The 16,302-nt window shown below is 42.8% G+C and overlaps 1 protein-coding gene across 2 annotated transcripts in view; it reads left to right on the top strand.

The window, feature by feature from the left end:
• LOC122549686 (tax1-binding protein 1) overlaps window positions 1–16,302 on the top strand; it is a 102,840-nt gene that overhangs the window by 35,010 nt on the left and 51,528 nt on the right. For both annotated transcript variants that reach the window (XM_043689537.2, XM_043689538.2), the window contains exon 5: window positions 7,816–7,974. In XM_043689537.2, coding sequence (XP_043545472.2) covers window positions 7,816–7,974 — 159 coding nt within the window. The remainder of the gene's footprint in view (window positions 1–7,815; window positions 7,975–16,302) is intronic.

The raw sequence follows: 16,302 nt of genomic DNA, 5'->3' as shown, positions 1-16,302 counted from the left end.
CAACCTTTCGGCCCATCGGTAGGGTTACATTCAAACTCCTGGTGTTATTACTGTAAAGTGAGCCCACAGTGGCTCAGCTTTATTTTCCCAATTGCTTTTAGTGAGTTCAACAGTGGCAGCTTTAGATGTCATGTAGTACAATGGTTTTTGCCCAGAGTGCCACAACAAGGTGAGATTTTTGCTGTGAGGATAGGAGCAGGTCCTGCTGTCTGATTGGTGAACAGTATTGTCACTCACTGGATGGGGGAATAGCACAATATGCAGTGTCTGATTGGTGAACAGCACTGTCACGCGCTGTGCAGGACTATCACCTTTGGCTTTTGCCCCCATATTGGGCTTAGCCAGTCAGATTATGCACCACTACCAAAGTAGAGCCAAGAATATGGTGAGTGCAGGAGCTGCAGAGCGCCCCACTAGCCTTTTGTCAGTATTGAGTCAGATTGAGGGAGTTTGACACACCACCTCACGAGTTCTGCAAGATGAAGGGTGGCTGTTGCCCCCCCCCCCAGTGACCGGGCATCCTCTTGGTGACTGGGCCTCATGGCACCCTTTACAGGATGGATGCATATTGTGAGACATGGCTAAATGGAGTAAGGAAGCTACACGTGGGACTCATTGATCACTCCATTCCTACTGTGGCACTGTTAGTGTGATGTTTACAAGCAATCAATTCAGCTGAAAAAAGTGTGCAGTATGGAATTGTTTGTCTCATTGAAGTGTGTTTTGATACTGAAAAGGTTGGGAACCGGTGATGTATGCAGGAGAGAAAAATCTTTTCTTAAGCCAGTTGACCCTGTGGGATCAATTTAGGCAGCATTTATTGCCTGTTCCTAATTTTACTTGAAACTGCAGTCCATGTGACGAAGGTATGTTCTCAGTGCTGTTAAGGAGGGACTTCCAGGACTATGAACCAGCAACAGTGAAATAATTTCAAGTCAGGATGGTGTGTGGCTTAGAGGGACACATTCAAGTTGCGGTCCCATAGGACTCCTACTACTGCCAGTCTTGGGTACTAGTTGTCAGTTTGAAAGGTGTTGTCTAAGGAGCCTTGGTGAGTAGTTACAGTACAGCTTGTTAATGACGCACACTGCTGCCATTGTGTGTGGATGGTGTAGGGAATGCATGTTGTAGATGGTGATCAAATGAAATGCTTTGTCTTGGGTATGTTCAAACTTCTTGAATATTGTTGCAGCTGCACTCATGCAGTCAGATGGACAGTGAGCATACTATCCTATATCTTACATGTGGTGAACAATTTTTGAGGAGTCATTTAGTGAATTACTCACAGGAGATTTCCCAGCCATTTGACCTGCACTTGCACTTACTTTATTTATATGACTTGTTCAGTTTCAGTTCAATGGTTAGATTAGATTACTTACAGTGTGGAAGTAGGCTCTTTGGCCCAACAAGTCCACGCGGACCCTCCGAAGAGCAACCCATTCCCATACATTTACCCCTTCACCTAACACTATGGGCAATTTAGCATGGCCAATTCACCTAACCTGCACATTTTTGGACTGTGGGAGGAAACCGGAGCACCCGGAGGAAACCCACTCAGACACGGGGAGAACGTGCAAACTCTACACATACAGTTGGCTGAGGCGGGAATTGAACCCGGGTCTGTGGCGCTGTGAGGCAGCAGTGCTAACCACTGTGCCACCCTAGGGTTATCCCCATGGTCGTGATGGTGGGGGATTCAGAAATGGTAATGGTATTGAATGTCCAGGAGCTGATTGTTGATTTTTTTTTTCTTGATGGAGATGGTTTTGCCTGCCATTTGTATGATGTGACTGTTAGTTTCGACTTGTTATCCCAAGCCTGCATGTTGTCCAGGTCTTGCTGCATTTGAACAGAGACTGCTTGAGTATCTGGTGACTTGCAAATGTGTTGAACTTTGCACAGTCATCAGCGAACATTCCTACCTCTGACCTAATGAAGTTAGATGGATGGAATTTCAGGGATGAAACTTTATTGCTGGAACAGCACAGCAGGTCAGGCAGCATTCAGGGAACAGGAGATTGGACGTTTCGGGCACAGGCCCTTCTTCATTCCTGAAGAAGGGCCTGTGCCCGAAACGTCGAATCTCCTGTTCCCTGGATGCTGCCTGACCTGCTGTGCTGTTCCAGCAATAAAGTTTCAACTTTGATCTCCAGCATCCGCAGACCTCACTTTCTCCTGGAATTTCAGGGAAGCAACTGAAAATGCTTATGCCCAAGACACTACCCTGAGGAACTCCTGTTATGATGTCCTGGAACTGAGATTATTTGACTTCCAATAAGCACAGCCATCTTCCTTGGTGCTGGGTGTAGTCAAATGCAAACTTTGTGTCAAGGGTTGTGTTAGTTGCATTTCCCCTCTTTTAGACCAAGGGTGTATGAGGTCAAGAGCTCAGTGGGCCTGGTTATTGAGTGTTACTGTGCAGGGTTTTGCTGAGTAACTGCCAGTTAGCACTGTTGACAACTCGATCCATCACAGGCTAGATTGGCTATAACTGATAGGGCAGTAATTGGCCAGTTTGGATTACTGTTGCTTTTTGTATATGGAGCATAGATGGGCAATTGTCCACATTGCTGGATGGATGCCAGTATTGTTATTGCTGTCCTGGAACAGCTTGTTGAGGGGCATAACAAGTCCTGCAGCAGGTCTTTAGTTATATTGCCAGAATGAACCCATATCAGGACCCTTAGCTGTTATAGCATCTCGTTCCTTCAGTCATTTTTTGTTGTCAGGTTGATTGAAATGGCTGCAGGCTGGCACCTAAGGTGCAATGCAGTCTCAGTAAGATGCTGAAATTGATCATCAACCCAGTGCTTGTTGCTGAAGATTCTTGCAAATGCTGCATTTTTGTGTCGTTGAGGCTGAGTATATCTTCTTTCAGTTATTTGTTTAGTTGTCCGCACCATTCAAGACTGGATTTCACAGGCCTGCAGATCTTGGATCTGATCACTTGTTTGTGGGGTTACTTGACTCTGTCAATCACATGCTGCTTCTGCTGTTCAGTATACTAATAAACCTATGATGTGGCTTTGGCTGGTGCAGCTCCTGCACTCTCATGAAACTAGGTTTGGCCCCTAATTTGATGGTATGGTGGAGTAGGAGATTGTCATGAAGTTACTGATTGGTTGATTGTAATTGAGTACAATTCTGCTGCTATGATTGGCTCATCATAACTCAGGAGTGTCTGGCTTTTACTTGTACTGGACCTGCTCAAAATCCATCCCATTCAGCACATTGTTTGTGTCAAACAAGACAGAAGAGTGTTTCCTCAGTGTGAAAACAAGACTTGGTTTCCACAAGAATTGTGTGGTGGTGTATCCCACCGATAAAATATTAGGTTTGGATCTACCTGTGGAAACGAGATTAGGAAAGATAAATTCAAGTCAACACCTGCCACAGATCCAGTCCTGAAACCGTATCCTTTAGACCTCAGCAAGCTTGGTCAACATGGTTGCTGCTGAGTAAATCTTGAAGATAGACATTAAAGTCTCTCACTCAGACTACGTTCTGTATCCTTGCATCTTCCAAATGCTGTTCGGTGTGGAGAATTACTGATTTATCAACTGGATATAAGTGCTAGGATTCATGGGAACTGGAACTAATGTTGAGTTATCTCAAGACAACGCATTCCCAAATATATAGGTGCACCTACCTCTCAGTAGTTTATCCGACCAGTCACTGGATCAGTGGTGCTGGAAGAGCACAGCAATTCAGGCAGCATCCGACGAGCAGCAAAATCGACGTTTTGGGCAAAAGCTCTTCATCAGGAATACATGCACATCCTGTCCCTCAGGATTCCCTCCAACAACTTGCCCACCACTGAGGTCAAGCTCACTGGTCTATAGTTCCCTGGCTTGTCTTTACTGCCCTTCTTCAACAATGGTACCACGTTTGCCAACCTTCAGTCTTCCGGCACCTCATCTGTGACTATCAATGATACAAATATCTCAGCAAGAGGCCCACCAATCACTTCTCTAGCTTCCCACAGAGTTCTCGGGTACACCTCATCAGGTCCCGGGGATTTATCCACCTTTAACCGTTTCAAGACATCCAGCACTTCCTCCTCTGTAATGTGGACATTTTGCAAGATGTCACCATCTATTTCCCTACAGTCTATATCTTCCACATCCTTTTCACATTAAATACTGATGCAAAATACTCGTTTCGTATGTCCCCCATTTTCTGTGGCTCCACACAAAGGCCGCCTTTCTAATCTTTGAGGGATTCTATTCTCTCCCTAGTTACTCTTTTGTCCTTAATATATTTGTAAAAACCCTTTGGATTCTCCTTAATTCTATTTGCCAAAGCTATCTCATTTCCCCTTTTTGTCCTCCTGATTTCCCTCTGAAGTATACTCCTACTTCCTTTATACTCTTCTAAGGATTCACACGACCTATCCTGTCTATACCTGACATATGCTTCCTTCTTTTTCTTAACCAAACCCTCAATTTCTTTAGTCATCCAGCAATCCCTATATCTACCAGCCTTCCCTTTCACCCTGACAGGAATATACTTTCTCTGGATTCTTGTTATCTCATTTCTGAAGGCATTATCATTTTCCAGCCATCCCTTTACCTGTGAACATCTGCCTCCAATCAGCTTTTGAAAGTTCTTGCCTAATACTGTCAAAATTGGCCTTTCTCCAATTTAGAGCTTCAACTTTTAGATCTGGTCTATCCTTTTCCATCATGATTTTAAAACGAATAGAATTATGGTCGCTGGCCCTGAAGTGCTCCCCCACTGACACCTCAGTCACCTGCCCTGCCTTATTTCCCAAGAGGAGGTCAAGATTTGCACCTTCTCTAGTAAGTACATCCACATTCTGAACCAGAACATTTTCTTGTATGCACTTAAGAAATTCCTCTCCATCTAAACCTTTAACACTTTGGCAGTCTCATTCGGTGTTTGGAAAGTTAAAATCCCCTACCATAACTACCCTATTATTCTGACAGATAGCTGAGATCTCCTTAAGTTTGTTTCTCAATTTCCCTCTGACTATTAGGAGGTCTTTAATACAATCCCAATAAGGTGATCATCCCTTTCTTATTTCTCAGTTCCACACAAATAACTTCCCTGAATGTATTTCTGGGAATATCCTCCCTCAGCACAGCTGTAATGCTATCCCTTATCAAAAGTGCTACTCCCCCTCCTCTCTTGCCTCCCTTTCTATCCTTCCTGCAGCATTTGTATCCTGGAATTCCTATAGCTCAAATCCTCCAACCCTGGCCACATCCTTGTAAATCTTTTCTGAATCCTTTCAAGTTTCACAACATCTTTCTGATAGGAAGGAGACCAGAATTGCACGCATTCTTCCAACAGTGGTCTAACCAATGTCCTGTACAGCCGCAACATGACCTCCCAACTCCTGTACTCAATACTCTGACCAATAAAGGAAAGCATACCAAATGCCTTCTTCACTATCCTATCGACCTGTGACTCCACTTTCAAGGAGCTATGAACTTGCACTCCAAGGTCTCTTTGTTCAGCAACACTCCCTAGGACCTTACCATGAAGTGTATAAGTCCTGCTAAGATTTGCTTTCCCAAAATGCAGCACCTCACATTTATCGGAATTAAACTCCATCTGCCACTTCTCAGCCCTTTGGCCCATCTGGTCCAGGTCCTGCTGTAACCTGAGGTAACCCTCTTCGCTGTCCACTACACCTCCAATTTTGGTGTCATCTGCAAACTTACTAACTGTACCTCTTATGCTCGCATCCAAATCATTTCTGTAAATGACAAAAAGTAGAGGACCCAGCACCGCGCCTTGTGGCACTCCACTGGTCACAGGCCTCCAGTGTGAAAAACAACCCTCCACCATCACCCTCTGTCTTCTAACTTTGAGCCAGTTCTGTATCCAAATGGCTAGTTCTCCCTGTATTCCATACTGAAAGATCTCTGCATCCTCCTCACAATTCATCCTCCCACCAACTTGGTATCACGTGCAAATTTTGAGATGTTACACTTTGTTCTCTCATTCCAATCATTAATATGTAATGTGAATAGCTGGGGTCCCAGCACCTATCCCTGAGGCACCCTGCCAATTTGAAAAGGACCCATTTATTCCTACGCTTTTTATATCATCTGAATACGCTTTCCATGTGCTTAAATCTCATCATGTGGCACTTTGTCAAACTTTGTCAAACTTTTCTGAAAATCCAAATGTACCACTCTACTAGTTATATCATCAGATAATTCCAACAGTTTTGTCAAGCATAAACAAGGCTGCAAAATGCTATTTTACTAAAGTGGTGTTGAGATGCAAACTATATAAATATTACTGGCAATTTTCATAACATAAGAGTAGAACAAAGAAGAGTAGGAGTATTGAGCCAGCTCATTCATTTAACATGCTCGTGGCTGGTCTTCAACTTCAATTCCACTTGTCTGCACACTTCTCACATCCTTAATCGATCAAGACATCAAAAATCTGCCAATCTAAATCTCAAGTATTTTCAATGATCCAACATCCACAACCCACTGAGGTTGACAATTCTGAAGATTTTGAGTTTTATAAAGTAATATTTCCTTCAGCAGATGCCTGTCACAATTCAGCTCTAACCCACTAAATCCAATTTTAAGCAAATTAATTTGGTCATAGAGTCATACAGCACTAAAACAGTCCATTCAGTCCAACTCGTTGACTGTTCTTTGGTTTCCCGTTAGCATAACTTAGTTTTAAAATTTTCATTTAATGTCCGGCCAGTGACATTTCATAAATGCTGTATAGTGTTTTTCGGTGTATGACTTTTTGAAGTATGAAACCTGATGCCAACTTGGCAAAGGGTCTCAAGCTACTGTTATATTCACTGCAAGGCTTTGCAGGCTAAAGAAAATCTGTGTTTTATTATTCCAAGTACACGGCTCAAGTTCAGTTTTGTCTGTTTTCCAACTATCCCAAAATGTTGTGGTCTGGGTCTGATAAATGTAGCTGTAGGTTAATTAACCTCCATGGTTTTAACTTTTCTCTTGGCCCTATAATACCTAATATGAATGAGGTATTTCTCCCTTAAAGCTGTAAAAGGGATACACTTTGAGAAGGTGTCACAGAAAAGTCAAATATTCTCTGCTCCCAAACCTGTTTTGGTAGTGTGCATAAAGATTATCCACAGATCTTGGTAAGATTTTGAACAGACATTACATGGGCCATTGGCTACATCTGGAGGTTGTTCTAATGTTTCATTACACAAAAACCTTTTAAGTCTGTGCTCAGTTTTTCACATGTCAGTTATTCTTAGAAGCAATGTGGCCAAATCTCTCAAATGAATTCTGTATGCCAAACTAACATAATTTACTTTTGGTCATCAGAGTTAATTTGAGAGGGACCCATTCAGAATACACAAATGGCAAAACCATGTTGGTACAGTATCTCTGGATAGCTTCTCTCTGTACATTTTTATCCAACTTAATTTTATGCCATGGTTTTTGGAACTAAAACATAAATTAGGTAGAATACATGTTAGTTTTTAAACTTGTAATTGACTAAGTAATGCTCTGTTTGGGCTTGTTTTAGAATCAGCCCAGTTAGATGAAAGCCAGAAATGATTACAGTAACAGTTGACAGCAGATTTGGAGGTTGATTGAATCTGCATGCGCCATATTATTATTATTATTCTGGGAAACTACATGTAGAGATAAAAATGTGGTAGCAAAATAGTTCACAAATAGTTCCTGAAGTTAACCAAGGAATGTTAAAGCTATAGCCATTTGACTTTTCGTCTTTGTTGTTAAGTTTGAATTTTTGTTTTAACTTTTTTTAGTATTGGAATTAGCTTGTGGATTCAGTATGATAAGTTGGATATCTAATTTACATTTTCAGCAAAAGATTGAACTGCTACTGAAGGAAAAGGATGAGTTGTTGAAAACTAAATCCGAACTTGAAGAGGAAGTACTCCAGTTAGGTGAGCGAGTGGAAAAGATTGAAAAAGAAATGCATCATGAGAAAGAAGTCTGTGACCAAATTAAAAAGGATTACAAGGTAAGCATTTCAAAGATTTTAGAGTTCTAATACAGGTTGTTCTACTAACGAGTGTTTCGTTAATGTGAATTCACTGTCATGTGACTGATGAATTGGGGATACTGTTTCTAAGGCATGATTTTTCCATAATGTGGGGTTGCGCAAGAACATAACGATTGCATTATAGAAGGACTGCCTGTAAATTTATTTCATGCACTTAGAAGATGAAGGAAAATTTGAGCTTAATTTTCTGTTTGGAGTACTATTTCTGTTTTGTTTAGGAAAAACACAGTAATTCTTGTGAATACTCATAAAAAGGTTTCTAATGCTTTTACTGCTTCTGATCTGAACAACTTTTGAAATGGAAACAAAAAATGCTGGTAATCACAGCAGGTTAGGCAGCATCCACAGAGAGAGATAGCTAATGTTTCGAGTGTGGGTGACTCTTCACCAGAGTGCGCTGAAGAGTAATCTAGAAAGTTAGATTGCTCTTTCTCGATGGATACTGCCTGACCCATAGATTTCCTGCATTTTTTTTGTTTTCGGTACAGATTCCTGCAATAATTTGCTCCAATTTTGGTCAAGTCCCTTATAGAGAATGTCTTAGCTGTTATTGAGTCTTTTACACTGGTGTAGAAGACAACATGGGTTTGTCCAATTCCAGAAAGTTATTCATATGCTGAGTTGAGAGTAAATTGCAGATTCCACTTTGTTTCTGGGCTGTTCAGAACTAGATTGACTGATGGATCAGTCTTGAATTTTAGTATCTCCTTTGCTGTGAGCAAAGTTGCTCTGAAATGTCATACAGTCATAGAATCAAACAGAACAGAAACAGACCCTTTGTCCAGTCTGCGCTGAACATAATCCCAAACTAACCGAGTCCCACCTACATGCTGATGGCCCATATCCCTCCAAACTTTTCCTATTCATGTATCCATCCAAATGTCTTGTAAAGGTTGTAATTGTACCATATCTACCACTTCCTCAAAAAAGTTCATTCCACATGAAAATGGCCCTCCGTGTAAAAAACAAATTTACCCCATGTCTTTTTTAAAATCTCTCTCCACGCACCTTTTCCCAAGTATGGTGAATTTCAAGACTCTGAGGCATATTTTTAAGGTAATTACCATTAACTCTATCCATACACTTCATTATAAATGTCTATCAGTCAACTTTCAACTTTGTATGCTCCAGTGAAAGAAGTCGCAGCCTCTACAGCCTTCTTTAAAACTTAAGCCTTCCATACCCGACCAAAGTACTCTCCTATATCTACCATGCCTTAGGCAAAGACATTAAGTGCTTTTGTAATTAATAAATCTTAACTGAGGCAGTATTTATCACTGCACCGCCATCACTAAAACAGATTATCTGGTCATCATCATATTAAACACTACAAGGTCCAACAAATAATAAAGTGACTCGTTCACTTCCTGCATTTACAATGGTGCTGAATTTCAGTAAAGTCCTTGATTAACTATAAAACTCATTGGGACATACTGGAAAAAAAGGTCAGTTTTTTTTGCTTTTCTTTTTAATCAAACGAATATGTGGAATAGATAGCACTTGGGCCAACTAAGACTTAATATTCTTGAGTTCTCAATAGATATTTTTCAGTTGATTTGCAAGATTTTTTGCAACACTTCTAAATTTAAGCCCCCAAAACTCATGGCTAACTTAATGGCTTTGTGAATAATACAAGTTGCTAGATAATTGGCTGGCTGCCTTTAAAACCAAATCAGACTTTTTAAAATTTGAAGCAATTTTGTAGGTAGTCTTTGACTTGAAGAGCATCTATTCTTTTTACAAGCTATTTAATTTAAAAATCACAGCAAAATTGTATTAGAAATTCATTGGAGTAGTTTTCTACTGGCTTTGATGTTTGAGTATTTGAACATTTCCAACAGTACAGACTTTAATAGTTAAAATATCTTTTCTAGCAGAAATAGTAGACATTATGTTGTGCAAAATGAGTTTTCATGAATAAAGTCTTAAGTATACCCTCTTATATCGCATTCAGATCACTAAATATAAAAGGAGCTATGAGCATATGAGCTTTTCCTTTTTTTTAATGGATAATTAGCCAAGTTATGGATTAGTGGTGCTGGAAGAGCACAGCAGGTCAGGCAGCATCCAAGGAGCAGTAAAATCGACGTTTCGGGCAAAAGTCCTTCATCAGGAATAAAGGCAGAGAGCCTGAAGGGTGGAGAGATAGGCTGGAGGAGGGTGGGGGTGGGGAGAAAGTAGCATAGAGTACAATAGGTGAGTGGGGAAGGGGAGGAAGGTGATAGGTCAAGGAGGAGGGTGGAGTGGATAGGTAGAAAAGAAGATAGGAAGGTAGGACAAGTCATGGGGACAGTGCTGAGCTGGAAGTTTTGAACTAGGGTGAGGTGGGGGAAGGGGAAATGAAGAAACTGGTGAAGTTCACATTGATGCCCTGGAGTTGAAGTGTTCTGAGGCCGAAGATGAGACATTCTTCCTCCAGGCGTCCGGTGGTGAGGGAGCGGCGAAGGAGGCCCAGGACCTCCATGTCCTCGGCAGAGTGGGAGGGCGAGTTGAAATGTTGGGCCACAGGGCGGTGTGGTTGATTGGTTGGGGGGTCCCGGAGGTGTTCCCTAAAGCGCTCTGCTAGGAACCCGCATCGGGAGAAACGGATACAATAAATGATATTAGGTAAAACTTTGGATGTGGAAGGCTTCTTTAGGGTCTTGGATGGTGGTGTGGGCACAGGTTTTGCAATTCCTGCGGTGGCAGGGGAAGGTGCCAGGATGGGAGGATGGGTTGTAGGGGGGCGTGGACCTAACCAGATAGTCACGGAGGGAACTGTCTTTGCGGAAAGCGGAAAAGGGTGGGGAGGGAAATATATCCCTGGTGGTGGGGTCTTTTTGGAGGTGACGGAAATGTCGGCAGATGATTTGGTTTATGCGGAGGTTTGTAGGGTGGAAGGTGAGCACCAGGGGCATTCTGTCCTCGTTACGGTTGGAGGGGTGGGGTCTGAGGGCGGAGGTGCGGGATGTGGACGAGATGCGCGGGATGTGGACGAGATGCGCTGGAGGGCATCTTTAACCACGTGAAAAGGGAAATTGCGATCTCTAAAGAAGGAGGCCATCTGGTGTGTTCTGTGGTGGAACTGGTCCTCCTGGGAGCAGATACGGCGGAGGCGGAGGAATTGGGAATACGGGATGGCATTTTTGCAAGAGGTAGGGTGGGAAGAGGTGTAATCCAGGGAGCTGTGGGAGTTGGTGGGTTTGTAAAAAATGTCAGTGTCAAGTCGGTCGTCACTGATGGAGATGGAGAGGTCCAGGAAGGGGAGGGAGGTGTCAGAGATGGTCCAGGCAAATTTAAGGTCAGGGTGGAATGTGTTGGTGAAGTTGATGAATTGCTCAACATCCTCGCGGGAGCATGAGGTGGCGCCAATGCAGTCATTAGTGTAGTGGAGGAAGAAGTGGGGAGTAGTGCCGGTGTAATTACTGAAGATCAACTGTTCTACGTAGCCAACAAAGAGACAGGCATAGCTGGGGCCCATACATGTGCCTATGGCTACCCCTTTGGTCTAGAGGAAGTGGGAGGATTCGAAGGAGAAATTGTTAAGGGTGAGGAACAGTTCGGCCAAACGAATGAGTGTGTCGGTGGAAGAGTACTGTTGGGAATGTCGGGAGAGGAAAAAACGGAGGGCTTGGAGGTCCTGGTCATGGCGAGTGGAGGTGTAGAGGGTTGAATATCCATGTTGAAGATGAGGCTTTGGGGGCCGAGGAAATGGAAGTCTTGGAGGAGGTGGATGGCGTGGGTGGTGTCTCGAACGTATGTGGGGAGTTCCGGGACTAAGGGGGGATAGGACAGTGTCGAGGTAGGTAGAAATGAGTTCAGTGGGGCAGGAGCATGCTGAGACAATGGGTCGGCCAGAGTGGTCAGGCTTGTGGATCTTGGGAAGGAGTGCAGGGTTCCCAGACTGAGGTTGGAAGGTGTGGGTGGGAGATCTCCTGAGGTGATGAGGTTCTGTATGGTCTGGGAGATGATGGTTTGGTGATGGGGGGTGGGGTCATGGTCGAGGGGGTGGTAGGAAGAGGTGTCCTCGAGTTGGCATTTGGCTTCAGCGACGTAGAGGTCAGTGTGCCAGACTACCATTGTGCCCCCTTTATCTGCTGGCTTGATGGTGAGGTCAGGATTAGAGTAGAGGGATTGGAGGGCTGCGCATTGTGAGGGTGAGAGGTTGGAGTGGGGGAGGGAGGTAGACAGGTTGAGGAGATTAATGTCCTGGCGGCAGTTGGAAATGAAGAGGTCGAGGGCAGGTAATAGGCCAGCGCGGGGTGTCCAGGTGGATGCAGTGTGTTGGAGGTGGGCAAAGGGGTCCTCGGAAGGTGGGCGGGAGTCCTAATTGTGAAAGTAAGCTCGGAGGCGGAGGCGGCGGAAGAAGTGTTCGATGTCATGGCGTGTATTAAATTCATTGATGCGTGGACAGAGGGGGATGTAGGTGAGTCCTTTGCTGAGGACTCAGTGAGGGGGAGGTCAGGAGGGATGGTGAAAACTTGGCAGGGCTGGGAGCTGGGATCTGGTGTGGGTGTGGAGCCGGTATGTCGTGTTCTGGTAATAGTAAAATTTGTGTTTAGCACAGCAGTCTATTCTTGACTTTCGATTGCAGTTTCAATGTACTTCAAATTAGGCAACACCAACTGTGATCTTAGTATGTTAAAAGTAAAGATGCGGCTCTGAGCATAACAGCAGTACTGTACTTTGGCAGTGATTTTTGATGGAGGTATGAAGTTGTATTTATTTTTATAATTCTTAAATCTACAGAACTCCATCTGTTGATAAGAAGAAGGGTAAAGATTAAAGGAGGAAGAGAGGGACAGTTGGCACTACATGTGGAAAGAATTATTTTTAAGGAAAGGTTATTGACTTCATACCTATCGAGTGTTTGATTTTGAGTCTTCTGCCTTGAAAGTTGTTCCAGAGGGCTTGTGTGGTGCGATGGTAGTATACTTATTGTTACGAAACTGGGTAAACCCCTCTGCTAATTTAAACCCGACACTGAGAGAAGCTGACCTCATGCCGTTATCTGTTAAATGTTGAGAGGTGAAGAACTATCCTAGATTTCACTATTTAAAATAAAAATTAACAGTTTTATTCTTTCAGTCCAACAGAGAACATTACAACTCCTTTCTCTTAAACCTATCTTCTACCTCCCTCTCTACAATGTAAATAAAATTAAGATTTATTACAAAAAAAATCATATTTCAATACCAGTCAGCTTTGTCAACTTTCCTTTGTAGATTTTCCTCTGGATTTCCTTAGTTGTCTCTTCTTCTGTCTTCTGCACAACTTTTCTTATGGACAGGTACCTTTCAGAGAGGTATTTGGCTAGCAGTCTATACTTGTTGGTGCTGGCAGTTTTCCCCCTAACTGTTCAAAAATGTCCGGTTTTATATCCCAAAACAGCGGATCATTTCATTGGTTTAATGTCATCAAAACACTAAATTCAAATTTGATTGGATTTTGGTATCTGGGGCATAATTTAAACTGGCTAAATTTGAATTTATTTTTGTTCCATGGCAATGCAACTCCAGGTATTTGTTCCAACTAAGTGTTACATTTTTACCTTGTTCAGCACACTCTGTACTTTCAGTCAGTCCTTCTTAGTCCACACCTGCACTTCATAACATTATCTGAGTCAGGAGGCCTGGGTTCAAGTCCCAGTTATTCCATTGGTGTGTACAGGTGGTCCCTGCAAATGTTCATACACATAAATGACCAGTTTCTAATTTTGGGGATTTTGTGGTACAGTGATAACGTTCCTACCTCTGAGCCATGAGTCCCATCTGTTCCAGAGGTATGTAATAAGATGTCTGAACAAGTTGATTTAAAAATACTAAAGAAAAGCTGAGTTTTAAATACCATTGGTGATGGGGAAAAAAAACATATTAAGTGTGTGTCAGAGCTGCGAGAAGAGGGGGTGGGGGAGAGGAAAAAAAGAAAGTTGGCCCTTTAAGGGCTTTCGTAGTGCAGTGGTAATTTTCCTTACGAATGAACCACGACATCCACGTTCAGGTCTCGCCTGCTTCAGATGTGTATAACAATATTTCTGAACAGGTTTATGAGAGAATGGCTACAAGTTGTTCCAAAAACCCTAGATATATCCCAAAATCAGAAACTTTCAACAGAATTTGCCCATTACATTTTTTAGTGTACTTTTCCCCAATCGGTCCTTCATATTGGTGATTTGTGCCTGTGCAGGTGCAGGTTTTGCTTGTCCACCCCTGTTGTGCCTCCTTATGTATGTCCTCAGTCTCATCACAAACTTCTCTTATCTGTTAATGATGCACCCAGTAGGTTTTTAAAGCAATTGCCTTAATGAAAGTTTTAAAGAACAAAGAGTGATTTACAAGTATTGAAGTGAAATGGAAAAGTGAAAAAGCGGAATGCAATATTTAAATGGGAAAAGAAAAGCAAAATGTTTTAAGAGTTATACAAACAGAATATCTCCAGTCTTTTGTTATTTTATCATTTGATAAGTTTAGGTGGTTAGCTTATACATAAGATTTCAAAATTGCAAGTCATAGAGTAATAGAAATGTACAGCATGGAAGCAGACTCTTTGTTCCAACTTGTCCACGCCGACCAGATCCTAAATTAATCTGGTCTCATTTGCCAGCACTTGGCCCATATCCATCTAAACCCTTCCTATTCATATACACATCCCAGATGCCTTTTAAATGCTGTAGTTGTAGCAGCATCCACCACTTCCTCTGGCAACTCATTTCATACACCTACCACCCTTTGCATATAATAAGCTGCCCCTTCGGTCCCTTTTAAATCTTTCCCCTCTCACCCTAAGCCTATGCCCTCTGGTTCTGGACTCCCAACTCCCACCCCAGGAAAAAGACCTTATCTATTTACTCTATCCAGGCCCCTCATGATTTTATAAATCTCTATATGGTCACCCCTCAGCCTCTGACACTCCTGGGAAAACAGCCCCAGCCTCTTCAGCCTCTTTCTCGAGCTCAAACCCTCCAAACCTGGCAACATCCTTGTAAATCTTTTCTGAAGCCTTTCAAGTTTCACAGCATCCTTCCTATAGGAGGGATACCAGAATTGCGCACAATACTCCCAAAGTGGCCTAACCAATGTCCGGTACAGTCGCAATATGACCTCCCAACTCAATGCTCTGACCAATAATGGAATGCATACCAAATGTCACCTTCACTATTCTATCTACTTGCAATTCCACCTTCAAGGTCTCTTTGTTTAGCAACACTCCCCAGGAACGGCACGGCACGGTGGGACAGTGGTTAGCACTGCTGCCTCGCAGCGTCAGAGGCCCCGGTTCAATTCCCACCTCAGGTGACTGACTGTGTGGAGTTTGCACGTTCTCCCTGTGCCTGCATGGGTTTCCTCCAGGTTCTCCGGTTTCCTCCCACAGTCCAAAATAATGTGCAGGTTAGGCGAGTTGGCCATGCTAATTTGTCCGTAGTGTTAGGTTAAAGGGTAAATGTAGGGGAATGGGTCTGGGTGGGTTGCGCTTCGGCGGGTCGGTGTGGACTTGTTGGGCCGAAGGGCCTGTTTCCACACTGTAAGTAATCTAAGAAATCTAATCTAAGGAATTTGCCATTAAATTTGAGTCCTGCTCTGATATGCCTTTCTAAAATGAAGTACCTCACATTTATCTAAATTTAAATCCGTCTGCCACTCCTCAGCCCATTGGCCCATCCGATCAAGATCTTGTTGTACTCTGAGGTAACCTCCTTTGCTTTCCACTACATCTCCAGTTTTGGTGTCATCTGCAAACTTAAAGTCCTTTGTTTGAGTATCTTCCCACATAAGAATTGTAGAAAATTCTCTCAAACAAGGGTCAGGTCACTGTCTGGAGCTTATTACGTTTTCTTCTGAATAATGGTAGAAAATCAAACTGAAATAATAAAAGGAGAGAGCTCTATGAATTTCCTTATCAATTATGAAGTAGTCCAGGTGAGTGCAGTAGCTAAGGCTGAAGTGTTTGCAGCCATCTTCAACCTGAAGTGGTGAATGTATAATTCTTTGCAGCTTTTTACTTTTTGTGCCAGAGTTGGTCTCCTGGTTTGATTGTAATGGAGTAAGGGATATTCTAGACATGGAGAATGTACATTTTGTTGAAATACCATTATGCTAATGCTGCTGCCCTTAGTGGTCTGTTAGACCTATCTGAATTCAGCACATTTGGTGTATGGTGTTAAGTGCCACACAATATCACACAGTGCCCTCACTGAAGGTAAAGAACCAATTCTACAGGACTGTGTGATGGTTATTTCTGCTAGCACTGTCATGAAACAATGTATAAATGATTGATTGGTGAGGATGGGGTCAAGTTTCTTTGCCCTTT

The sequence above is a fragment of the Chiloscyllium plagiosum genome, unplaced genomic scaffold (assembly GCF_037043375.1).
Source record: "Chiloscyllium plagiosum isolate Xiang-an unplaced genomic scaffold, Cpla_swu_hap1 HiC_scaffold_5, whole genome shotgun sequence".
Lineage (NCBI taxonomy): Eukaryota > Metazoa > Chordata > Chondrichthyes > Orectolobiformes > Hemiscylliidae > Chiloscyllium > Chiloscyllium plagiosum.
Note: the sequence above shows the minus strand (reverse complement) of the source record. Positions and strands in the feature narration are given on the sequence as shown.